This window comes from Artemia sp. Qi Xiang Cuo, chromosome 18 (genome assembly GCF_049724085.1).
Source record: "Artemia sp. Qi Xiang Cuo chromosome 18, ASM4972408v1, whole genome shotgun sequence".
Lineage (NCBI taxonomy): Eukaryota > Metazoa > Arthropoda > Branchiopoda > Anostraca > Artemiidae > Artemia > Artemia sp. Qi Xiang Cuo.
Genome location: NC_142811.1, coordinates 22,063,123 through 22,090,111, shown reverse-complemented (window position 1 = coordinate 22,090,111; position 26,989 = coordinate 22,063,123). Strand labels below are relative to the sequence as shown.

General features: G+C 35.4%; 1 protein-coding gene across 2 annotated transcripts in view; it reads left to right on the top strand.

Annotated features, from left to right (window-relative positions):
- Positions 1 to 3,843: 3,843 nt before the first annotated feature.
- LOC148941326 (putative G protein-coupled receptor B0563.6) overlaps positions 3,844 to 26,989 on the top strand; it is a 124,236-nt gene continuing 101,090 nt past the window's right edge. For both annotated transcript variants that reach the window (XM_089104044.1, XM_089104043.1), the window contains exon 1: positions 3,844 to 4,009. In XM_089104044.1, the coding sequence (XP_088960170.1) occupies positions 3,856 to 4,009 (154 nt within the window). In that variant the 5' untranslated portion in view covers positions 3,844 to 3,855. The remainder of the gene's footprint in view (positions 4,010 to 26,989) is intronic.

Genomic DNA, 26,989 nt, shown 5'->3' with positions numbered 1-26,989 from the left:
ATTGAGACTCGGTATTTAATTGTAAACAAAATTCAGATTTGAAAGGGTTCATTTTTTTTATAAATTGTGACAATCTACTATTATTATAAACAGAAAAGAGGTAACATCGGTAATTTTAAGAGAGGAGAGACCAACCGGTAAATAATCCGGGGAGGGATAACCATACGCGAAAAGTTTTTTTCCAAAACCTAGAGATTTTAGCCCTCTTATATTCCACCAAGCAGAGAGGTATAAAGCATAAGAAAGTGAAAGTCAACCAACCAACCCTCCACTTTATTTATTTTCGCTTTAAAATTATTTGATTCGCCTTTAGCAGTACCCGGTATATTTATGTTTAATGTAATTGTTTATATTAATTCCTGTATGAGATAAGGTCTAACAAGGTAACAATATCTTGTTATATAATAGATTAATATATGTGAGGGATTTGAAGATACTCTGTTCTACTTGAGAGAATAAAACCACTTTTAAATGCTTTATGTACCCTTTAAATATAATTAAATTTAAATTTTATCGAGGTTTAAAAAACACTTTGAAGTAGAAACAAACACAAAATGTAGCATTATCATGTTAAAACCCTGTTTCCGTAATGTTTACTGTATGTTATATTTCCTGATTTGGATACGCTTACGATTTTTGTTTTCTGATTAGTTGATACTTTTTCTACCTAGAAGTAGAAACTTGTTCTGTTTTGTTCTATAATAAATTTTTTAATCTGTATTCAAGTTCAAGTTCAATATGGGTTTTTAAAATAAAAAAAAAATATAAAAATACACTAAACTCAGTTCCTTGCGCATTGATGCACGTTTGGGCCCGTAATAATTGCACACTCTAAATACAGCGTGGCCTCCTGTCCTCTCCAATTTCCACCCCGAACCGCCATCAAATAACAATAAATTTAACACAGCTTCTCCTCCGCTCACACCCCTTGAAGTATCAAACTAAAATATAATAAATAATAATAATATCAAAAAATTCTAAACATAATAATAATAAAATAAATCTAGTAAATAAATTTTTAATTTTTTAGATATTTTTTCACATTCTTTTTAAAGGATCCAAGAGACCTATATGACTTCAGCTCTTGCGGAAGTGCATTCCACTCTCTAGCACACGCAATTCTAGGAGAAAATTCCGACCTACCTGTCGGTGTCGGGGGTATATAAATGCCTGATGAAGATCGTGTATTTAAACTATGGATTTGTGATGCTAGTGTGAATAAGCCTTTAAATGGTGATGGGAGTGTTCCTGAAAAATATTTAAAACAAAAAACGGTGCAAGATAGTCTGTAAAGGGATGTCATTGATAGTCTGTTCGGTGCTGGGCCTAAAATTTGAAGTGCTTTATTGTGAAGTGAGTTTAGTCTCTGTAAATTTGTCTTGAAATTAGATTGCTAAACTGTAGAACAATATTGAATGTGAGGCTTGATAACTGCATTGTAAATCAGGATCAGTATTTTTTTTAGGGAATGGTGACTGAGTTTTCTCAAGATTCCAAGGTTCCTTGAAAGCTTCGTCTCGACACTTGCTATGTGGTGTCTGAACGAGGGGTTTTCGTCGATTAAAACACCTATGTAACGAACGTGTCCTTTTTCTGGTCTCTTGATAAGTCCACGAGAGGTTTCAATACTAGTCACATCAGGAGCCAGCGAATCTATACGTGAAAAAAATAAAACACTCGATTTGTCAATGTTGATGACTAGACGATGTGCATCCATCCACAGGTATGTTTCTTCAAGAATGTCTTGTAGCTTTGTTTTGAGAGACTTGCTGCTCCAATCTGAGCTTGCCATAAGTAAGTCATCCGCAAATGCCATTAGTTCGTCCTCGGCTTCTACTATAGACCCCAGCGTCGTTTGTGGGTGATATAGTTTGCAGCAATAAAGGCTACGACTCGCAGGAGTCAGTACTTGCTGAAGATCATTTACGTGAACAAGAAACAATACCGGTTCCAATTTAGAGCAATGTGGCACCCTGCAGTTAACTACGACATCATTTGTATGGTCATTTTCTGTGTCAATTCGACGATTTTCCAGGAAAGACTTAAACCAATCTAGGACTTGGCCACAAACTCCAATATGATCCAGCTTTCCTAGTAATATTTCGTGGTGCATGCTATCAAACGCTTTCTTAATGTCTAGAAGCACTGCTGCCGGTAAAGCACCAGAATCTAGGATTCTGTTTACGAATAAATTTAGTGAAGTAAGGGCGTCTTCGGTTGATTGGCCAGCCCTAAACCCGAATTGGCGGCTGTTAAAAAGTCTTTGGCCTCTAAATATCGGTAAAGCTGGTTTTTCTTTGGCGTTTCAAAGACTTTCGAGAAAACTGATAAGATTGAGATTGGTCTGTAATTTTCTGTGTCTGTATGACTTCCACCTTTGTGAAGAGGTATTATTTTTGCCTTTTTTAACATTTCAGGAAAGACCCCTTTATCTAATGAAAGATTTACAAAGTAAGTTAGTGGCTCGGCAATGGTCATCACTACTGCTTTCAGTGCTTTTGTGTGGACCAGGTCGAAACCTGAAGCAGAAGAGCCCTTCAAATTTTTTACTAGTAATTCGAGCTCACCTGGTGTTACAGGACTCACTGCCATTGATTTCATACACTTCGGGCCAAGGTATTCTTTGTATGATTTAGATGGTATCCCGACGGAATTTGCTTTGGTATCACCGATATTTGCGAGAAATGTACTCAGCGATGCGGCAACCTGTGTAGGTTCGGTAATTTCTTCATCATTCACGACCAATTGCGCTGGTAATGTGGAAGACTTAGTGGTTGGTCGTAGTACCGAGTTGATAATTTGCCAAACTTTTCGACCATCCTTCCCGCTTTCCGTCAGCTACCATCCTTCCGTGGCATTTTATATTGTAATTGCTTCATATTTCTAATAGTGCAAGCTAACGAATACAAAATGTTCCAAAATAAGTTAATACAAAATCTCCTGAAAATTTCAATTTTTTATTGTATTTCTTTGCCCACTTTGTTTATGTTCACTTTAAATTTATTGAATCGCCCATAGAATTGCTTCACCATACAACCAGATCTTTGATTGTTTATACTAATTTCTAGTAAATTCTATTTGTCTTAAGCTGGAATTATTACAAGACTTTATTTATGCTCGTTTCAGATTTTAACATTACATTTTTCTTTTATTTGAAAATCTTCTTCCTTCGTAAAATATTTAAAGTTAATATTGTAATCAAACTAGAAACCATCCTAAAGAAAAGACCTAATCTCAAGTTTTATCCTTCTAGCAATTGCCTTTCTCCTACCTAAAGGAACTTCAGAAAAATTCATAGAAAACGGCTGTTTAAATATTATGCTATTTATGCATTTACAGTAAATATCGGCCCGCCCTGTTTGTGTCGAATTACACCCCTGCTGTATTCTTAAGCTTTTAAACTGTACTGACCTACATCAGAAAAATGTGGGCTACTAAGCTATTACCAGTTAATGCTATTAGCTTGCATTATAAACAGTAGGCTTTATACTTCCAACTGCGGAAACACAACTTGGAGATTAAATACTTATGAGCATTCCTCTGCTAGAGACAGAAGTAGAAGAACTTAAACTGAATGAAGCAAAGTTTCTCTGAGAGACGGAATATAGCTTATGCGGGAACAGGTGCTAGTCTCAAGGGCACAAAAAAAACTTCACACGTAATTCAAACCAGTGTTTATCTCAATAAGTGTTTAAAATTCTGCTAAATTATATATTTGAAAGGGTAGCAATTTAGTGTCGTAGCCTCTACTATAAAATGGATATTGACAATGCGCTAATTGATGGACGGATCGTTTCTTTTTACCGTACAAGCACTAGCTCTCATTTAGAATTATGTTGGAATTCGACTGATATTATGAATAAAGACGTAAACATGGCTCGTTTGAAATACTTTAGTTATGGTATTATCCTCCCAGCTATATGTGGCCTTGGAATTATGGGAAACCTCTTGAACCTAATTGTTTTAACAAGGCCCTCGATGAAAGGACCAGCCTATGTATATATGAGAGGTAAGTTGAGCTTAGAATTTCTTTTTATGCTTATGAAAGGAATGGATATATAAAGAAATTAACATAGATTGAAAATCTTTTACACGTTACACCAATAAAGCTGGTTAATTTGAATGTACTGACATTGAAATAAAATCTTTGAAAAAAAAAATTGATCCTTTCATTACGTTCCTTTCATTTTAGGCCTATAAAACGGAATCCAGCCACAGTTTTCTTACATCTTAGTGTTTAATATAAGGTCGTTCAAGTACGTACCCTTAGACAATTCCTCTGGAAGACATTTATAGTTAGTTCACACGGATAAGAAAACGATTAGGGAAAACTATAAAGGATCGACGGGAAACTGTTCATACTCACTGGAAAGTGTTTGAACGCACCAGACATCATGAAGAGAAGCAAAAATTTCAAATCAATACAGCATGAATTATTCAGACTCAGAAGCTTTAGCCTTGGTACTATTTTCAGTAGTTTTAGTTAGCTCCAGTTTGCAAGAATCGGAGAAATTAGTTAATCTAAAAACAAAATGAAAGAAGATGGTATGTACGCCCATCATTTTCTTTTCATCTTTTCCCATTTCAGGAAATTTCCTGCCATGTTTGTTGTCCTTTCTTTATGTTTTAATATTCTTTGTGACAAGTGTCAAACAAATGTAAATAATTATCCACAATGGCTATAAGATTATGGGTCTGTGGATGATTCATTCTCGACATGATTCTAACTTCTAAATGTTTTGCCTTGAAATTTCCATGAAACCCATCGGGTTCCAAAGGAAGAAGTTGAAAAACAAATCCAGCAGAACGACATGACGGGAAAACGATCAATCCTGAACGGAATTTCTTCGAGGAATGATGGGAATCCCATCCGTGTGAACTAACTATTAACAAATCCTTCTTTACATTTCAAAGCCCGCGTTTCATAACCATGCTTAACTATTGCCATTACCGTAACTTCTAATATTCTTGTCTTCATTCGCAAACTTATTTTCCTATTCTTTTAAATTCTCTTAACTGTGGAAAAACACCTTGGGCTTGGGTTTATAGTACAGTATTAATGGAACTATATTCATCAACAAAAGTAGGTATTGTTAGTTAATAGTAGCGACTTGAGAGAAGTAGTTTGGCGTGAGTATACAGTTGTCAAGTTACAACAGAGAAATAATTTATGACGGTCAAGTGCTCGCTACAGCAATTATCTAGAAGTAAAGACATAAGAGGTGTAATTTTGGTGAGGCAGGGGGTAACTGACCTCCCCAACCCCAGTTTTAATCCCCCCCCCCGAGTTGAAATTAAGCATCTTCGAAAATCTCGTCAAAAGTATGATAGATCTACTTAATTCAAGCATCGACAGAAATTGATCAGTTTTCATTAATATAGCTTATCCCTTTCGGAGCTATAGATCTTATTTTTATTTTTCACTTGGTTATTTTCACTTGATTTGGGAAAATCGGCTCCAAGTTTGTCCCCCTCCCCCCCCCCCCCGCCTGAATTTTGACGAAATTACACCCCTGGAAACATGCTCTGTTTTTTTTTCCATATTGAGCTTTTTAATCCATATTAGAAGGTGTTTTAGATTATATTTCTAATCGCTTTATAAAGTAATCGCTTTATATTTCTATTAATGTAAGCAAATTAATACAAAGTTTTCAGGAGCTAATTTTTGGATAGCAGTGAAGACAAGCCTGTAAATTCTTTGTCAATTGGTCACGGTTTTGATTCAATATTTTCCATTTTTAGTTTTTTTACGATTAATATTAACAGTCCCATTCATTTTAATAGGATTTTCACAAGGTGTTTGCATGAGTATAGAAAACTGTAAACAAAGACCAAAGCAATCGAGACTTCTATGTTAAGACCAATTAAACCCATCACAAACTAATTTCAAAACGTTTAACAGCTAAGTAGAGCAATATAACCCAAAATTGGGCTTCTTGCCAGCCTCTACCTAAAAGCAATTACCAATGTTCAAATATTACAAAGTAGGCAGGCTTAAAATGTGTTATTTACATATAAATTCCGAAGACTGACCTAAAATCATCCAGGTGTACGATGAATAAGAAATTAACTTACTAAATTCCAAAGTATAATCACCTACGGAACAAGTACTGACAAAACCTATCCTCTCCACACAAAAAAAGTGACCCTTTGTATACTTATGCGAACCTGGCAACTAAAAACCGTAGTTACACAATTCATCCCGGTCACTCGTCGCCTGAATCACGCTCTAGCATAATTTATTGGCTCGGAGCGATTAAGTAGCACAGCACTTTGCGTCTAGAGGCGCTGAGGTACGCGGGGTCACTTTTGGAGAGTTTTGTCAGTACTTGTTCCGTAGGTGATTATACTTTGCTAAATTCCAACTTTTTCGTATGCTGACCAATGTTTTGCGAAGCGCAGGTGCTGATCTGATTATCTGCCTTCGACAGGGAGTGCAATGTATCATTGGGGTAAATCATCCAACGCTTCCGGTGGTGGTCCCCACAGATTTCTCGAGTTATCCATTTAGAGCTGAGTTGACTCCGGCTGAGAAACAGAGTTACGTTGAGTTGTATTTTCAGGCACTGCCTTTGATGCGTGTTTTGAGCGGGTTCGACAAAAACCGTTTCAAGGTCCTCCACGTTCAACCCAGTAACACTTTAAAGCGTTTTTATGTTACGGATTCTAAGTGTGTTGAACACCGGTTCCTCAAAATTGTAACGCGCCAGAACAGTATGGTTGAACAAAGGTTCTGAGATGACGTTCTTCAGTGTTGAACACGTCACTCAAAACGATAATTTGCACAACCAGTGTCGAACTCCAAGTTGGATGTGGGTGGCCTGAAAACAACGCTTTACTGGATCCCGTTTATAAATAGTGACACCAGGACTTGAACCCCTTTCCTCATGTACGAAGGGCTAAGAAAATAGCACATAAAAAAGGTAAAGAATACGGCATTGGACTCTACAGTCCTTTTCATTTTGATCTCCGTATAGTAAACGCTTTAATCCTGACTCAATTACTAAACATGCAGTAATATTTTTAAGGAAAATAGCTTATCGGTTTTGGTCTCTAAATACAATAAACTAAAAAAGAACGTTTTCCAAAAATTATGTTTCTCAAAGAAAAGTGAAGACCCGGATCAAACTGTTCGTGGTAACGAACTATAACTAAGGAGTGACATGGGATAATAGTAACCAAAACTCTAAAAAAAGAGTTTTTATAACAATTATTACATGAAAAAATGGTTTTTTATGCTCAATTGAAATAGAAAAATTCATTAGGTTTAAAGTTACCCACCAAAAGCTACGAGTCTAAGAAAAATTTGTCTGACTTGCGAAAAGATGCCCTTAAAAAGGCAAGTAATCTTGATAAAAATAACACAATCACATTGAGTATATCATAGAACACTAATGAAGACGTTTCAATTTCGTATCTACAAAAATGTGAAGTTTCTATTTCTTACAACAAGATCGCGGATACTGCTTATTTTTTTTAATTTTTTCCACAGGTGCGATTGCATCGGACAACTGGTCCTAAAAAACGGAAAAGGGGCTCATCCGAACGTGAATTAAAAGTTCCTGTGCTCTTGTCAAGTAGCCAATAAGGTTATACCATAGGATGTGGCGTTTTCTACCATTTGGTAGTATAAAACTAAGTTGCTTATCTGAGATCAGTAATCGATTTTTTAGGATTACGTAGTCAATACAGATAAATAGTTACTGCCTCAAAAAGTGCATATGTTTGCCCAAGTTTTCCAATTCTCCATAGACCTTCAAATGCCTGGCGGGAGTGTTTTTATTAAAAAAAAAAAAAAAAAAAAAAAAAAAAAAAAAAAACAATTTTAAGAGTCAAAACGACAAATTTCCCCCCTAAAATTAGAAAAAAAGTTAACCCCCCTCCCCAGCAGAAATAAATAAATTATACACTGAATGCTTATAGCTCTTTACCATAGGCATTGCTAGAGTGCCTTCTTACCGGAAGATTAATTTTAAAAAAACAAAGTTTTTCCGAGGGAAGTAAAGAGCAAAGTTGAAACTTAAAAAAAAGAAGTAGTACTAATAAACCAACTAATTATGTTTCACTGTGTTTTTAGGATTATAAAAAACTAGCGCTTTACTGTAAACACAAAAGTGAAGTATAAATAACAGGAATATTGATTTGGGAGTCAAGAGTGAGTATGTAGCCTGACAACAATAAACGAATAAATAAAGCTTTTCATAGTCTTACACCGGTTGTGACACCAGTAACTTTCACTATACAATTAAAATTATTTTAAAAATATAAGCGTGAAATTAAATATTTTTTTAATAGCCGCGAAGTAATTGAACAGCATACAGAAATATTGGATTGATTTATCAGATAGCACTTTGGTTTCGCCAGCTATGATACCAATAGTGAGTAAGAAACAGTCTTAAATTGTAAGAAATATACTTTAATATTATTTGAAATGAAGATCAAATAAAACATAATACGAACTATGGAAATCCGATTATTTCTCTCTATACAACAGTGAATTTCAAGCTATGATACAAATTCTAAAGCTGATCTATAGTCCTAATACTATCAAGATGACTTTACTTCGAACTTGTGTACAAACTAATCATGACATGTCCTATTCAGAACCAAAACGAGAGTCAGTCATTGAACTGAGCCTATATGCAGAAGTGATACGAAATTAAACGTAAAAAAATAAAGCAACAATCCAAAAATGGATTGTTGCTTTATCTTAAAAGGGATTAAAAGGGACTGATAATATTTTATTCTATAAAAAATATCCTTAGTTGGTTTGCTTTTACTGTGCCAAAACTCTTATATTATTTTGTGTTTTCAGTAAAGCGCTGGTTTTTTATAATCCTAAAAGCGCAGGAAAACATAATTAGTTGGCTTATTTGTATTAGTTGTATTGATGTATATTAGATAGGCTGTGAAGTGATAATTTTCTTCCGTTTTCAGTTTCAACTTCACTCTTTACTTCCTTCGGAAAACTTTGTTTTCTTAAATTAAATTTTATTCGCTTTTCATTAAAACTTAATGTAGAAACAACGCTGCCATGATCTTTTTTATTTATACGAAATAATATATGTTCATTTCAATAATGTAGTTTCAGTTGAAAACTTATTTTTAATATAATTTCTAATTATCACCGGTCTAGGGGAGATAAGACACCTCTAGAAAATACTGTAAAGAACATTGTCAGCTACGAAACACTTTTGGTCTATGAGATAAAATTCGTATCCACATTTCACAATCCACACTTCACAGAACAGTACATGTTTTTTTAGGAACGTTTGTTTTTCGATTAGCAAAAAACTGTTTTTACTTGGCCGACTTCGCCTAAAAAAGCGATAGTAAAGACAGGGCTTTATAAATCACCAACTGACAAGCAGAAACTAAAAGGCTTCTGTAATAAAAGATAGCTTTTTAAGGGTTCTTTTAAAAGCTTATATTTATACCTAATCGCTTTTTATAAATTTGACCTGAAAGCACATTCCCATTAAGGGTTTTCCATTAAGGACCATAATTATTACAATGACACCGTTTTATGCTTCCGAGATTTTCCGCTTAAGAAGTGACACCAAAAGTTTTGTTTTCAGTGCTATATCAGTAGTAAGGGTGTATAAGATTCTAATTACACATACAATTACACATGAATTGCACAAGAAAACCCACGCCTTCGACACTATATTTAGACATGTGCATTTTATTCCACTCTAAAGGCATCTGTGTCTAATCCTGTTAGCAAGAGTGACAATTTCCAGACAACATTTCATGCGTCTTATCGGGATTAAGAAAACAAAGGATGGAAATGTGTGATTTAATACACCTCGACAAAAGAATTTTTTTTTGGCAATTGGCATTTTTTTCTGATAAAGAAAAAGGGTTTAGCATTTGTGAATACTTCGATATGTACTGCATAATACACAAGTGATGTTTGAACAGTGTTGTCAATTTAAAATAGTTTAACGTTATACTATACGAACAAGTTGATACTAAGAGGGCTGTAGATGACAAGAAAAGAATTGTAATAACGAATAGCTTTACTTCATCGATGTGTTCCATATAATACATAAGTGATGGGGTGATGGCAGAAGGATCTCTTAGAGTACTTATAGTGCTGTACGGTGGGCCGAGCTGCTAGCGAAAACCCTGTGTGGATGAGTAGAAATAAAAATTTTAACTAGAAATGGCTGAAAAGTGTTTCGGGTGAAATGGGTTGATTGTTTTCTGTATAATACAGAAGTGATGTTTGGACAGTGTTGTCAATTTAAAATAGTTTAACGTTATACTATACGAAGAAGTTGCTAGTAAGAGGGTGTAGATGACCAGAAAACAATTGTAATAACGGATAGCTTTACTTCTTCGATGTGTTCCATATAATATATAAGTGGTGGGGTGATGGGAGCGGGGTGTCTTAGAGTACTTATAGTGCGATAGTGGAGGGGGGATTTGCTAGCGAAAAACCCATGTGGATTAGTTGAAATAAAAATTTTAACGAGAAATGTCTGAAAATTGTTTTTGGGGGGATGGAGCAATGACAGATTGGATATCTCAGCCTAGTGATAGTGCTGTACTGTGGTACGAATTGCTTGTGAAAAACCCAAATGAATGACTTGAAATAAAATTTTTAACAAGAAATGTCTGAAAATTATTTTTTGGGGGATGGGGCGATTGTGTACTGTATAATACACAAGTGATGTTTGGACAGTGTTGTCAATTTAAAATGGTTTAACGTTATACTATATGAAGAATTTGATACTAAGAAGGGTGTAGATGACAAGAAAAGAATTGTAATAACGGATAGCTTTACATCTTCGATGTGTTCCATATAATACAGAAGTGGTGGGGTGATGGGAGCGGGGTGTCTAAGAGTACTTATAGTTTGATAGTGGAGGGGGAAGTTGCTAGCGAAAAACCCATGTGGATGAGTTGAAATAAAATTTTTAACGAGAAATGTCTGAAAATTGTTTTTGGGGAGATGGAGCGATGACAGATTGGATGTCTCAAACTAGTGATAGTGCTGTACTGTGGTACGAATTACTTGTGACAAACCCAAATGAATGACTTGAAATAAAATTTTTAACAGGAAATGTCAGAAAAGTATTTTTTGGGGGATGGGGCAATGACAGAGTGGATGTCTTGGACTAGTTATAGTGCTGTACTCTGGCATGAATTGCTTTCAAAAACTCGGATGAATTAGCTGAAAATAAAGTTTTAACAAGAAATGTCTGAAAAGCGCGATCAGAAATTAAGAATTGTCTTGAGGGGGGAATTTTCCATGGAAAAGGGGAAGGATATTTTTACGTGAAAACAACTTCAACCGCGGCCCGCCCCCCGCGATCAGAAATTAAATTATAATAAGGTTTCTTCAACTGAAAGTAAGGAGCAACATCAAAACTTAAACAGGCCGAAATAGAGGCTGTTTCCAAAGATTTAGGATTCATTATAAAAATTTTTAACAAGAAATCTCTGAATAAAATATTTTTGGAGGGATGGGAGCGGGATATCAATTTTTGGAGGGATTATGTGCTACCTTGCGATGACTATAAATGTCTAAATGACCCTCAAGCTCCCCATTTCCCCATCATTGACAGCGTTGAGGAGAATGGACCGGTTTGATATTTTTTTGAAATTGATGGGGAGATACCAGTTGAGATTCACGATTCAGTAAAGGATTTTGTTTTTCCGTGCATCAATAAGCATGAATTGCTTTCGAAAACCCGGATGAATTAGTTGAAAATAAAGTTTTAACAAGAAATGTCTGAAAAGCGCGATCAGAAATTAAGAATTGTCTTGAGGGGGGAATTTTCCATGGAAGAGGGGAAGGGTATTTTTACGTGAAAACAACTTCAACCGTGGCCCACCCCCCACGATCAGAAATTGAATTATAAAAAAGTTTCTTCAGCTGAAAGTAAGGAGCAACATCAAAACTGAAACGGGTAGAAATAGATGCTATTTCCAAAGATTTGGGATTCATTATAAAATATTTTAACAAGAAATCTATGAATAAAATATTTTTGGAGGGATGGGAGCGGGGTGTCTTAGAGTACTTATAGTGCTGTACTGTGGTCCGAATTACTTGTGAAAAACCCAAATGAATGACTTGAAATAAAAATTTTTAACAAGAAATGTCTGAAAAGTATTTTTTGGGGGACGCCTATTAGTCTCTCATAGGCGTGTGTTGTCTGAAACCTATAAAAATAAACTATTTCCGTAAAATCTGAGCTAATAAGGGTTTTGACCGTAAGCTCTAGCTTTTTTTTGTAAGAAAATTATGGATAATACAATTCTCTGGTGCAGGTGTGAAACTTAAGTCTATTTTTGGATTGAAAAATAAAACTATATCCGTAAAATCTGAACTAATAATTCAATATTTTTTTTTCATAAAAACAAACTTTTTTTTTTAAACTTTGAAATTTTTCAACTTTATTTTTTTTTCTTTTTGTACATATCTTAACAAATGTCAAAATATGCTTACAGTTCTAACAATTGTGCTCTATGATTGGTCTGAGACACGATTTGGATTTCCCGCTGGTATTCTATGACCGATTATCGACACTAGCTAGTCTATTGCATGCATTAAATCGGAATTTTTTAGACAGTGTAACGATAAACAAATAAGTCATATCTTAAAAAAAAGTGAAGATGGAACATTTTAATAAAGTTTGTTCACATAACAAGGTTATTGTAGCATTGAATGCCAACAAGGAGAAGTATTTAAACTTTGAAACAAGTACAAGTGGTAGCACTATTGGAAATGTATGCATGCATTGTCATGACAGTAAGGAATAAAATTTCTTCGGAATACCGAAAAAATTCAACTCTTATGATAGTGGTTATGCGAGATTGAGATCTCCAGAGATGATTGCAATCAAAGAGAATGCTAACATAAAAATAATTGTTGATGATAGAGGACAACTCCTTGCTACTGCTGCAGGTAACACATTACCTACGGATACATCCAATCATCAGCTTTCGGGTATTAGCATTCAACGGAAGGCTAATAAAAGAAAGGCCTACTCTGCTACTAATATCGTGAACCATATCTTGTTTACGTGCCGAAACTGTTACCTGTGTAAAATAATGTGTTAATAGACAGTGAAATTGCCAGAACAAAACAAATGACATTGTTAAAAAATATCACTACGGAATATAAAGATGTAACGATGAGAAACAAAGCAACAGCAAACGTTACTGGCATTGATTAAACACTCAATGAATCAAATAACACCAAAGACGAAAAGCATATTGAGCCTGTTCATGAGACACCATTAAAAATTGTGTATGATTCAAAATGGAATAATAATTATTCTACTGATTACGAACTAAGAGAGGACAATAACTACAATATCAAGAGAGAACATTGTGAACTATTTTATGGAACAGATTCAAAATGTCCAAAGTTAATCATTGATATTAATAATGTATCATAATATATTTTTGTATTAATATTTTTCATAGCATTATTTCATTAAAAATATTGAATTCTGATGGGTTCATTATTTTTTAGAGTAGGCTAGCATATCAGGCGTTTAGAATGTCCATTAAAACATTGGAGATGTAAGAAAAGGAATTTGCGTACATCTATTGTCAGACACAGTATTTCCGTAAAATCTGAGCTATTAAGGGTTTTTTACCGTAAACTCTAGTTTTTTGTAAGAAAATTATGGAAAATACAATTCTTTGATTCAAATGTGAAACTTAGTCTATTTTTGGATCAAAAAATAAAACTATTTCCGTAAAATCTGAGCTAATAAGGGTTTTTGACCGTAGACTCTAGTTTCTTGAAAGAAAAACAAACTATTCATAAAACAAACTATTTTTTTTTAACTTCGAAATTATTCAACTTTATTTATTTTTATCTTTTTCTTTTGTACGTATCTTAAAATGACAAAATATCTTTCTTGAATTCACCTCTTGGATACACAATACAGAAATTATACAAAAATTGTAATTTTCTGACTTCATTTGCATGCAATGGATACTTAGAATTCTATGACTCCTCCTTACAATGATTTCTAAGGGTTTTGTGACTCCTCCCCACAATGAATTCACATGGTTTTAGGAGTCATCTCCCTAGCAAAAACTCCATTCAACCTCGAGCGAAGGTATAAAAGTTTGATGATGTATTTCTCTTCCTAACAACTACATTAAAAGCTTCCAAGATGAAAGTACTTTATGACATCGAATTTATTGGTTTGAAAAAATCATCTTGTGGTGTTATATTTGAATGTGCATTTTTATTATTGCCAATGGAACTCGAAGAAATTTACTGTTATCATTGGATAGTTAACTATAACATGTTTGAGTATGATAAAAGCTTGTGGAGTACTACATTAAATCGTATAAACAGACTGGGATTCTACGATAGAGTGATTACACCACTTAATAATAGTGGTCAGGAACTGAGAAATGTCTAGGAGGAAGTCAGTGAAATTTGCAGCTTTTTCCGGGTTAAAGCACTCTATGTAAAGGGTAATGTACCTACAGATATAGTTTTAATTAAAAAGTGTAACCCTAGGATTCCACTTTTCAATCTAGAAGAATTTAAGTGTCCTAAATTTGAAGGGGTTTATCACCGTCCTGAAGTCGAGGTCAGGTTCTTCGCGCACTGGATACCTAAGAAAATACCTGATCGTGATACATGCATAAGACATGGTAAAAACTATTCTATATCATGGGACCATCATTTCTGGGTGCTTAAGAGTGAACGTGTGTATGACTATGTGTCATAATATAATTTTGTATTAATATTCAACATTGCATTATTTAATTAAAAATATAATATGCATTACATTGTTTTGTGTTCATTATTTTTAGAGTAAGCTAGCATATCAAACGTTTAGAATGTCTATTAAAACATCGGAGATGTGAAAAAAGGAATTTGCATACATCTATTGTCAGACACATGAGGTAACATTGACAAAATCTAGGTATCGGAAGGAATAAATTCTTTATCAACATCCGTTGTTGGATATTTCATTATGAAAAAATTGCAAGTAAGTAGGAAGTAGGTAAGTAAGTAAGTAAGTAACAAACTGTTTCTTGAATTCATCTCTTGGATACACAATAAAGAAATTTCATTATAGGAAATTATGAAAAACAAAATTGAAGAAACTCTCTATTAACATTCATTATCGATTGAAGTCGCTTCCTAGACAGACAATACAGCAATTTCAAAAAATCTAAGTATAAGTGTGATTAAATTCTATATCAACATCCTTTTCTCGCATACACAGGAAAATACACACACACACAGAGAAAACACACACACACACCCACACACACCCAGAGAGACGAGACACGCACACACAGATACGAAACACACATAGAGACGAGACAAGCATAGATACAACGCACACACACACACACACACACACACACACACACACACACACACACACACACACACACACACACACACACACACACACACACACACACACACACACACACACACACACACACACACACACACACACACACACACACACACACACACACACACACACACACACACACACACACACACACACACACACACACACACACATACACACACAAACATACACATACATACACACACACACACACACAAACAGACACAAAAACGCACATACACACACAAACACAAAAACACACAGAAACAAAAAAAAACACAAAAAAACACACACACAAACAAACCAAAACACACAAACAAACCAAATCACAGACACACAAAGACACAAAAACAAACATACAGACACACAAAAACACACACACACACACACAAAAAAAACTTACACACACAAAAACTTACACACACACAAAAACTCACACACACACAAAAACTTTAAAAATAACAAAAACTTAAAAACACACAAAAAATTTCAAAAAAACAAAAACTATTAAGCACAAAAAAAATATTACAAAAACACACAAAATTACAAACACACATAAACTAACAAACACAAACAAACAAACACACACACAAAAACTAATACACACACACAAAAACAAACACACACACAAAAAAACATACACAAGCATAAAAACTTAGACACACAAAAAATTAAAGACACAAACAATCAGTCACCAACACAAAAACTTACATACACAAAAAATACTAATCTAAAACAAAAAATCACACACACAAAAACATAAACAGACACAAAAAAAAACAAACACACACAAAAAATTACACACACACAAAAACTAAAACACACAAAAAAAATTACAAACACACAAAAAAAATTACACAAAAACACAAACGTAAACACACACAAAATCTTACACACACACACAAAAACTTACAAACACAAATAAACTATAAAACAAAAAAAAATTACACAGACACAAAAACTTACGCAACACCAAAAATTTTAACACACACAAAAACTTACACACACACAAAAACTTACAAACCCACAATGACTTACACACACACTAAAACTTACATACACACAAAAACTTACACACACAAAAACTTACAACCACACACACAAACTTACACACACACAAAACTTACACACACAAAAAAACTTATACACACATAAAAACTTACACACACACACAAAAACTTACACACACACAAAAAATTACACACATACACAAAAACTTACACACACAAAAAAAACTTACACACACACACAAAAACTTACACACACAAAAAAAACTTACGCACACACAAAAACTTACACACACACATAAACTTACACACACACACAAAAACTTACACACACACAAAAACTTACGAGTACCCCCATAGGAGGCACTGACCAAGGGAGGACCTTTTCTCTGGAGGTCCATAATAGAAACTGGAGAACCCATGTCCAGGGCCGCAAATACAGATGAAGGAGAAAGAAGGCCCCTCAAATTTACACTCAGCAAGGGCCACCGGTGTGTGCAAAAGACCCATGAGCTACAGACCTTCTTCGAGCAATGGGTTAAATTGCATGGTGACACAAAACACCATCGTGGGAGAATCCAATATAGGAGGACAATTGTGGCCCTACATGTGATCCAGATCTATGGACCACGGCCTCTGCAAAGAGCTGCGTCGACCCTTTCAGGTACCTGCAAGACTGTGGATCTTGCTGTCACTTCAATTCCCACTTGAAGAGTGGTTCCCCTCGAAGAAAATATAGCCTCGTAAAAGACACAGCATTCACACGGGATTCTGATTAATGGATAATTCTTCTGGGCTTGGTCTGTTTTGACGGGTGTTTTCGGGCTGAAAATCCTCTTCTTAGCTAATTTATCTACTATGGAATACCTCCCCGTAGTACCATAATAATTGCAGGTATGAATATATAATGAGTCAGAGGTAATAAACTTGGGATTGTCTCTGCAGGATTTTGACTCTTGTTGTATGAAGAGTATCGTCAAGTGCTGAAAACCATGTTGTGACCAAGATGAGCCCAGGGTTGCACAAAACCTCTATTCGCACTGGAGGTCTCAGGGACTTCTTTCTGTCGGGTTCTAAGCCGAGTTAAGTGCTTCAGTGTAGACTCGAGGCGATGAGGATGTCACCGGACTGCCCTGGGAGCCGGGACAATTGCTGGCCAGATAAAAAAATAATTTCACTTATTTAATTAATCGTAAAATTTTACATTTTATTCTTACTAATTAAAAAAATTAATATCATGCCCCACATTTTGACAAATTCAGACAATTCGGATTGGATGTATTAGGAGTTTCAGAAACTCACATCCCAGGGGTAAGACGCATGAAATTAGGTGATATAGAAATTATTTACTCAGGCAGGAAAGGTGGGGGACATAGACAGAGAGTAGGGCTCATGATGCGTAAAGAAGCTGCTGAGTCTTGTTAAGGTATTAATAATAGAATACTAATCGCTCATTTTATGACTAAAAACTTTAGGGTGTCAGTTATAGTGGTATATACCCCAGTAGAACTGATTGGTGGAGATACCAGTGACTGAGACGAATTTTACTTACAGTTAAAGGAGCAAACAGACTGTTTTCCTGTTATACTTGTGTTTTTTTATTAATATATATAACACAAAAGTGGTTATAAATTGGTAAATATGTTTTAAACGCACTGTAAATTTTTTGTTCTTAAAAGAAAACAATAACGACTATAGACTGCTGCAATTTTGTGGGTGTAACAATCTAGCTATAACCAACACAGTGTTTGGTAATAAAATGACCCATACGTTAACGCGGTATTCACGTGACGGTATGACAGCAAACCTTATTGATTATGTTATTGTAACCGAAGACTGACAGGATTAATACAAGGTACTGAGTTTTATAGGAGTGCTGCTATTGATGTTGAAAGTAAAGATCGCCATCTAGTAGTGTCTATGGTTAATTTAAAGCTGAAGTTTTGGAAAGTTAACTACCTCCTTGATAGTTATGACGTTGGCAGACTTCAGGATGAGAATTTGAGATAAACTGTTCAGGAACAGTTGAATACTAAACTGGAGAGTTTAAAATTCGAAAATGTTGAAGATGAATGGACATATTTTAGGAAATCAGTTGCTGAAGTTGCTGGTGGTGTCCTAGGGAAGAAAGTTAGGAATGCAGCTAGGAATATTAGTGGAAAAAACTTTATTGTTACCCTTTATATCGTTATATTATTTATAACTGACAGTAAACATTTTTTTGAATTATATTCCGGCCAAATGCCAGAATATAATTTGTACTTTACTGAAGAATATTCAAAGGAATTTACTGAAAAATATGTGCATTGTCAGTTTAATATACATATGCTGATGTTTATTCCTTAAGATCTTAATTTATTTTTGACTTCCTGAAGTTATACAATTGAAAACGTTGAAAAGATGTTTTCAAAGAAACTTCAAGAAATCAAAATCAATTAAGATTTTAAGGAATAAATATCAGTATATGTATGTTAAACTGACAATGCACATTTTTTTCAGTTAATTCATTTGAATTTTTTTAAGTAAAGTACAAATTATATTCTGGCTGTTAGAAAGCAGAGGGCTTAGAACCCTACCCAGATTAATTTCTGCTCGTTTTGAATTTGACTTATTTTAATTTCTTTTTGTTTTTTTCCTTTATTTATTCATACAGATTTTAGGTGGTTGTATGTTTGGTAGATTTTGGATTCTATTTATATATACATACATAAATAGTATACACATTTATAAATATATAAAAAAATTATAGAATATTTTTCATTACCTTTTTTGAGAAACCTATTTTGTTCAAAAAGTTTTTTTATTTATTTCTGTTAGTTCTGTCTTGACATTGTATTTTTCTGTGAGACAGACTGAGCCTCTTCTGAAGTCAAACAACCATCCAGTCCAGAAAAACTTTAAAGATCCCCTGGACATAACTTAAAGCACTAGAAACTAATCTAAAATAAATGGCACTAACCCTTTATATTTCAAATTTACTGAGCCCTTTTTGAAGTTTCTACAACATCACCTTCTATAAAAACCTTATATGCCCCCAGGGGCATAACTTACCCCCATGGCCAGGAGGGAGGTGGGAGGGCGGTGTCGGTTCATAAACAAGAAATAAATTAAAAAACTATAAATTGCGTGGAGCAAATTTTCTGACTAAACTTATTGAGGTGTGGGGTTTGAGGATAAAGTGGGCGTGAGAAGGGTGTTAGCCGCCCTCAAATCCTTGTCTACTCTTAAACAGTTAACTATCCCTTTTACTTTCCACTATAATGAGCAATTTTCCAAGTTTCTAATACAGAGCTTAAAAAAAAACCTTATTTGCCCCCAGGGCATAACATACCACCCTTGCTCTGAGGGAGGGCTGTGGGAGGTTGTCATCCTCGAAGACCTAATTTCCAGAACTTTCAACTCCGTCGAATAAAATTGATATCTCAAACGTTTGATTTGATGTGTTTGGGGAAAAGGTGAGCGTGAGAGGGGGGCTAGTTGCCCTCCAATCACTTTCGACTATTAAAAAGGGCACTAACCCTTTGGATTTCCAATCAAATGAGCCCTTTATGAAGCTTCTACACCAAAGCTTTCTATGAAAGCCTTATTGGCCCCCAGGGAATAACTACCCGGTAAAAATACTACCGGGTGCAAACCTAGCTATGTACTGCGGCAGCGATAGTGCGCTGGCTCTGCACGTTACCCGCCGCTGCGGGGGGGGGAGTGGGCATCCACACTTAGATCACTCTCAATCTAAAAAAGGACACTCGAAATGCTTATTACCAATCTAATGAGCCCCCCTCCGACTTATATACGATCATTCCTTCAATAAACGCCTTATCTGCCTTCAGGGCTTAACTTACAGCCCGTGCCCTGAGGGATGCTGAGGAGAGGGGGTGGACCTTTCAATTACGCTGAACAAAATGCCTATCCCAAAATTTTGATTGTGTCTGGGAAAAAGGTGGGCGTGGGAGGGGGTGAGCTGCCTTCCGAACACTTTCAACTCTTAAAAAGGGCACTAGCCCTTTTTCATAACTTACAACCCGGGCTCTGAGGGCTTTGAGGGGGTTATCATTCTCAAAGACCTAATTTCCGGAGGTTTCAATTCCGTTAAACAAAATGTCGATCTCCAAATTTTGATTGGATGTGTTTGGGGAAATGGGTGTGAGAGGGGGATTAGTTGCCCTTCAATCAGTTTTGACTATTAAAAGGTTACTAGCCCTTTTCATTTTTCCATGAAATCAAATAACATCATTGGATGCCTTTGGTGAAAAGGTGGGCGTGAGAGGGGGTTTAGGCGCCCTCCAATCACTAACGACTATGAAAAATGGCACTAACCCTTTCAATTTACAATCGAATGAGACCTTTTTGAAGCTTATACGACAATGCTTTTTATAAAAACATTATATGCCCCAGGGAATAACTTTCCCCCCGGGCCAGGAGGTCTTTAGATTACGTGTCCTCATTAAAACAAAATTTCTATGTTGAAATCAACTAAGTTGAAAAAAATGGCTTTCTCATACTTTTGAATGGAGGGGTTTGGATAATGGGTGGGCGTGGACGGGGTGTTAGTTGCCTTCGAATCACTTTTGACTATTAAAAAGGGCACTAGCCATTCCAGTTTCTATGACAAATCCTTCAATACGAAGTGCCCTGGTCTAAGGAAAAAAAAATACATTGCGCCAACATCGTTCTTTACTTAGGCAGCATGATTGCACTGCCTATGATCGTGAAAATACAAGGCTGTGGGGGAGGGGCTATCCACCATTCGATCACCCTCAATCTTAAAAAAAGACACTAGAACTTCTGATTACCAATCCAATTAACCCCCCTCCAAAGTATATACAATTAGGCTTTCTATACAAAACTTATCTGTCCCCAGGGCCAACCATAAAACCCTGGCCCGTAGGGCTCCTGGGGGGGGGGGGTGTCATCCTACACGCAAGAATTAATTGACCTGTAAATTACTTGTAATAAAAGGCCTATCTCAAAATTTTCTTGGGACGTGTTTGGGAAAACGGTGGGCGTGGAAGGGGGTGAGGTGCCCTCTGAACCCTTTTAAATTTAAAAAACGGCACTATCCCTTCAATTTAAAATCTACTTAGATCATTTACTAACTAGATTTTTTAAGATGTTGATCACAATGCATCTCTCCCAGGTTTTGGGTCTGGGTGGGGGGACCTGAAGTGCATAGGGGGGGGGGGCAATGGTCCATCATAAAATATTATAGTAATAAAAAAGGCACTTTTGCTGCCAATGTACACACGAATGAGCCCTTTTTTTAGAGTATACGACAAAACTTTCTATAAAAACCTTATATGCCCCAAGGGTATAACTTACGACCCAGGTCATGAGGGCGATTGTGGGAGGGTGTTTTATCATCAAAATTCCAGACATATCAAGTAAGTTGCAGAGCATTTATATATCAACCTGGGGAGCGCCCATGTTTTGGAAAAGGAGGTGCTTGGGGGGGGGGCTGAGGAGAAGTTAGATAACGGTAGACCAGTAAAAAATAACATTGCAATCTCCTTTTAGAACATAAAATCCCTTGTATGTTTTAATACAACGCTAACTATAAAACCTTTTATGCCCCCAGAACAAAGTTTAAGCAAAGTCAGATTTTTTTCAAAAAAGGTCTTTAAACTGATCTTCGAGAGATTCGAGAAAATCAACATATAAACTAAAAAGCTTCATGAATATCTTGACACTCAAAAGTTAGCTGAAACATACAGTATCGATCTTTTCAAGAAGAAACAGAGTTAGTATTACTTCTCGTGATTGCGGAAAGCTGTCCAGCTCACCTCGACGAATAAACTTTTATCTTATTGATAGGATAATGTAATTTTAAGTGGTAACTGTGGGAGGGGAAATCAGAAGAAGATATATCTTATGGTTATTATTGTTTGCATTCAATTGCTGTTCATTAGTTTATTTTTGGTTTATAAGCTTATTACCCTCAGCCAATCTTGAGATAAGTCACATACACCTTATTGTTAATCTTGATGCACATAGTACCTTTTTATTCGCAGAACATCCCCCACAAAATCAAATGATATTTAAAACTGAAGAACTTCAGCCGTTCAGGCGTTAGTGATGATAGGCCCGTCTGAAATTCAGCACACACAGAGTGAGTTTTGTTTTACTCAGCATACCTCTCGAAAGCTGAAGGAGGTTATTTCATCCCCATAGGCATAGTTTTTTTTTTACCTTTATACCATTTCGAAGAAGACGGCTATTTCAAAATTTTGATGAACTTTTTTGGAGAGAGCCAAGGGAGGGTAACTAAACGGAACATGGGAGTAGATTGGCAGCTCTCCATCCGCTTTTCAACACCCACCTCTAAATTTTCTGAAAGTTTCAACTTAATGCCCTCAGCCATTCATAAAATATTACAGATCGTCCTTTTCGATAAACTGGATGCATATAGTGGCTTTTGATCTAGTACACATACCCCTCAGCATTCTCCAAAGTTTCACATGAATACCCTAAGCATTTTCAGATACACTCAGAATCAAACATGTCCCGTTTTCATAATTATAAGTTCATTGAGCAAACAATGGTTATATTGCATAATTTACAATCCTTGCCCAAGGTCTCGGGTGTAAATGATATTCCTGGATTTATAGCTGTTAAACCTTTTTACTAGATTGAACAAAACAATAGTTTCAAAATGTCGATCACTGTTCAGTAGAGGTGGCACGTCTAACTGACAAGAAGAGAGGAGGGCCTGGTTGCCCTTCAATCTGTCTTCAATATCTACTTAATATATTCTGAAATTTTAAACTTAATACCCTCAGCCGTTATTTATATTGTGAGAATCCTCCCTTTACACTTAGGCTGTACCCAGGATTTTTCTCTCGGGGGGGGGGGCGGTGCTCAAAGATTATTTTTTCGGGGGAGGGGGTTCACAAAAACGTATAAAAAATTTGTCTATAACCGTTTTTGTTACGTTTTTACGAGTCAGACAAACATTTCGGGGGGGGGGAGGGTCAAACCCCACCAACTCCACCCCTTGGTTCGGTATTGCTTTAAAAAAACACACTTACAAAGTGGGTTTTTTTTCCATTCAGCATCCCTCTCGACACTGACCTAAAGTTTTTACTTATTAACCTAAGCCTTTTTGAAAACTCAGGATGAAACAAGCCTTCTTTTCCAATAATAAACCTCTTATTTTAACAATATGCAACTTGCATAACTTATAGCCTTTGCCATAGGAGCTGGGAAGAGGCCTGACAACCCGAGTGACATACTTATTTGTTCTTTGGACTATTTGAACAAAATTACCATTTCTGTATTTTATATGGGATGTATTTATGGGAAAATGGCGTGGGTGTCTGTGTGTGTGTGGGGGGGGGTCCCTCTGATCACTTGGGCACTAGAGCTTCCGACTTCCAGTCGAATGAGTGCCTTTCAACGTCTATACGGCCACCCGCTAAATAAACAAATTCAACGAAATTAAATGAATTGAATTAAATGACAGTTCGTTCTAAAGAACAGTTTGAAAAAGCGACCTGTTTAAACTGCTCTAACTGTAGCCAAATACAAAAAAAATTGTCCAATTTCACATCAGGCAAGACCAGAAGTGAAACCTTTAATGGAAACTTTATTGAAAATGAAATTTTGAAATTGATCTGACTGTGGACAAAAAAGATAGCGTAAATTAATTGATCATTAACTTGATCATGATTGCCAGTATCAGAGCCTTGATTTGTGGTAAATGGATTTGATGAATAGAATTTTTTAACGACCCGAGTAATCCTTTGTATAAAGCATTGACTAATATTGGCCTAGCATATCTCGAAATCTTCTCAGGTACTGTTCTATTAGCTAGGTAAGACGTGAGAAGTGAGGTTTGGTTAATGCTAATGAAATAAAACAAAATATGATGGAAATATAATAGTTTAGAAAAAAAGTTTGGCTATATATTTGCACATTAGGATGGGGATGGGGGCAAAGCGTAGCATATATTAAGCACGTAAACTAACCTAACCTTCGTACCTTTTTTCGCCCCTAAACCCCAACAATCTAAAGTATAAAGATCGTTCCCGGTGTGAGAAACCCCTGTTTCAAAGCAATTGCCTGTTTAAAATGCTGCTTGACTAGTTTGTTCGCGTCGTAAATTCTATATGATCTTTGCAAGTTCTCACGTGTTACCTAGCTAATAGAACAGTAAATTTTTTCATTTTCAACCTTTTATTTTTTTAATTTTCAATTTTTTTATTTTTAATAATAATTCTTATGCAATTAACGTTATTTTTGATCAGACTAACATTAAATGCTTTTGAACGTATGATTTAATTTTGACTAGACTGCCATAGACGGAGCAATCATGGGCGCCTATAAGCTGAATTCCAGGGGGGGGGGCAAACCCCGTCTAATTGGCACTTTTAATGATATATAATAGAAATCTCAGAACAAAAATATAAAAAAGGCAGCATCATTCAGCCAGGGGGGGTGGGAGCCCCCCTCTCCCCGCCCCCCATATGGGCGTCCATGGGAGCAATTGCTATAAAAAAAGACAAAAGCGCAAACTCCAAAAGAATAACACAGTTCGATAGAACTAGTTTTTACAAGAAATTACTCCAGTTATTTGCAACCGGAACAAAAAAAGTTTTTTCATGTTTTTATGTTAATTCAATTTATTTTTATGTTTTTATACAAATTCATCTTGTTTCTGTTTTCATATTTCAGAAATATCCGTTGTGAAAATCACAAGTCTTTTTACGTACTGATTTTTCTAATATGGCAGATTGAAAAATATTTTATTAAAAATTATGTTATTGTGAAATGGATATTTTAACTATTTTTGGATTAATATTTGTGAAAAAACGATTTGCAGTTTGAAATTATTTTTATCTGAAATGATTATAATTTTCTTGCAAAACATTGTCAAGTTGTACAGACTAGCAAAGATTTTGAAACAATTTTTGAATAGCTGACGTGCCTTGAAAGATGGTAAGTCCGATTTCAGGCTTCAGCTCGTAACATTATAATTCACTTTCAAAAAGAATTTCCGCCAGGGTCGCCACCAATCTCACATTCGTACCATTCTTGGTATTTGATACCAAAAGATACATCAAAAGAATTAGATTTTAATGCTAATTTCAAATATAAAAATTTTATCAAGTTTAGTCCTACCCATCAAAAGTTACGCGCCTGAGGAAATTTGCCAGATTTTCAAAAAATGGGGAAACATCCCCTAAAAATTATAGAACCTGAATGAAAATCATACCATCAGGTTCAGCGTATCAGAAAACCCTACTGTAGAGGTTTCAAGCTCCTATCTGCAAAAATGTGGAATTTTGTATTTTTTTGCCAGAATAAAGATCACGGTTGTGTTTTTTTCCCCTAGGGGTGATCTTATCGACCCAGTGGTCCTAGAATATCGTCGGAAAGAACGTTCAAATGGAAATTAGAAGTTCTAGTGCCCTTTTTAAGTGACCAAAAAATGAAGGGCAATTAGGCCCCCTCCCACGCTCATTTTTTCCCAAAATTCACCCGATCAAAATTTTGAGATAGCCATTTTGTTCAGCATGGTCGAAATCACATTAAATATGTCTTTTAGGATGACTTAATCCCCCAAAGTCCCCGGGGGAAGGCTGAAACTTAAGAACTTTACCCAATGTTTACATATAATTTTGGTTATTTGGAAGCATACAGACGTTTTCAGGGCGGATTTATTCTGGTACTGGTGGGCTGTCGGGGGTTATGTGGGGGGATCTCCACGGATAAAGTTTTCATGGGGGAAGGGATATTACTATGAAGGGGGTATCCATATTTCCCAGCATTATTAAAAAAAACGATCAGAAATTAAATAAATAAAAATAAGTTTTTGAAATGAAACTATGGACCAACATCAAAACTTAAAACCAACAGAAATTATTACATATATGATTGGGTTCTCCCCCTAGTCAATACCTCGCTCTTTGTGCCAAAGATTTTTTAGTATCTTCATAAGAGCTATTTATTCTAATTAACGGCCTTTGTCATTAAGGGTAATTTTTAAAGAATTAGAACAAAATTCGAACTCTAGCGTAAAGAGCGAGGTATTGACTAGGGGGCGAACCCCCTAACATACAAATTAATATATATATAAATAAATATATATATATATATATATATATATATATATATATATAGCCATTCAACCAAATAAAAGCAAGATTAATATACAAATTTTGTTTTAATTATTCATGTACGGTGAGCCAAAATCAAAACCTGCATTAATTCAAAAACCTTCAAAATTAAATAAAAAAACAAGTTTTTTTTTTAACTGAAAGCAAGGAGCGACATTAAAACATAAAACGGAAAGAAATTATTTCGTATATGAAAGTGGCTGCCCCCTTCTCCATGCCTCGCTTTTTACGCTAAAGTTTGACTCTTTCTCACAACTCTAATTTTTAAAACAATAAAACATTTTAGCGTAAAGAGCAAGGTGTTGAGGAGGGGACAGCCCCTTTCATATACGGAATAATATCTGTTCATTTTAAGTTTTAATGTCGCTCCTTACTTCCAGTTAAAAAAACTTGTTTTTTTTATTTAATTTAAATCAAAGGCTACTATTTACGCTATGTTCCTGAAAATGTCACATTTATGCTACTTTTTTGACGTTATGATCCACTTTTGAATAATGAATGAGCT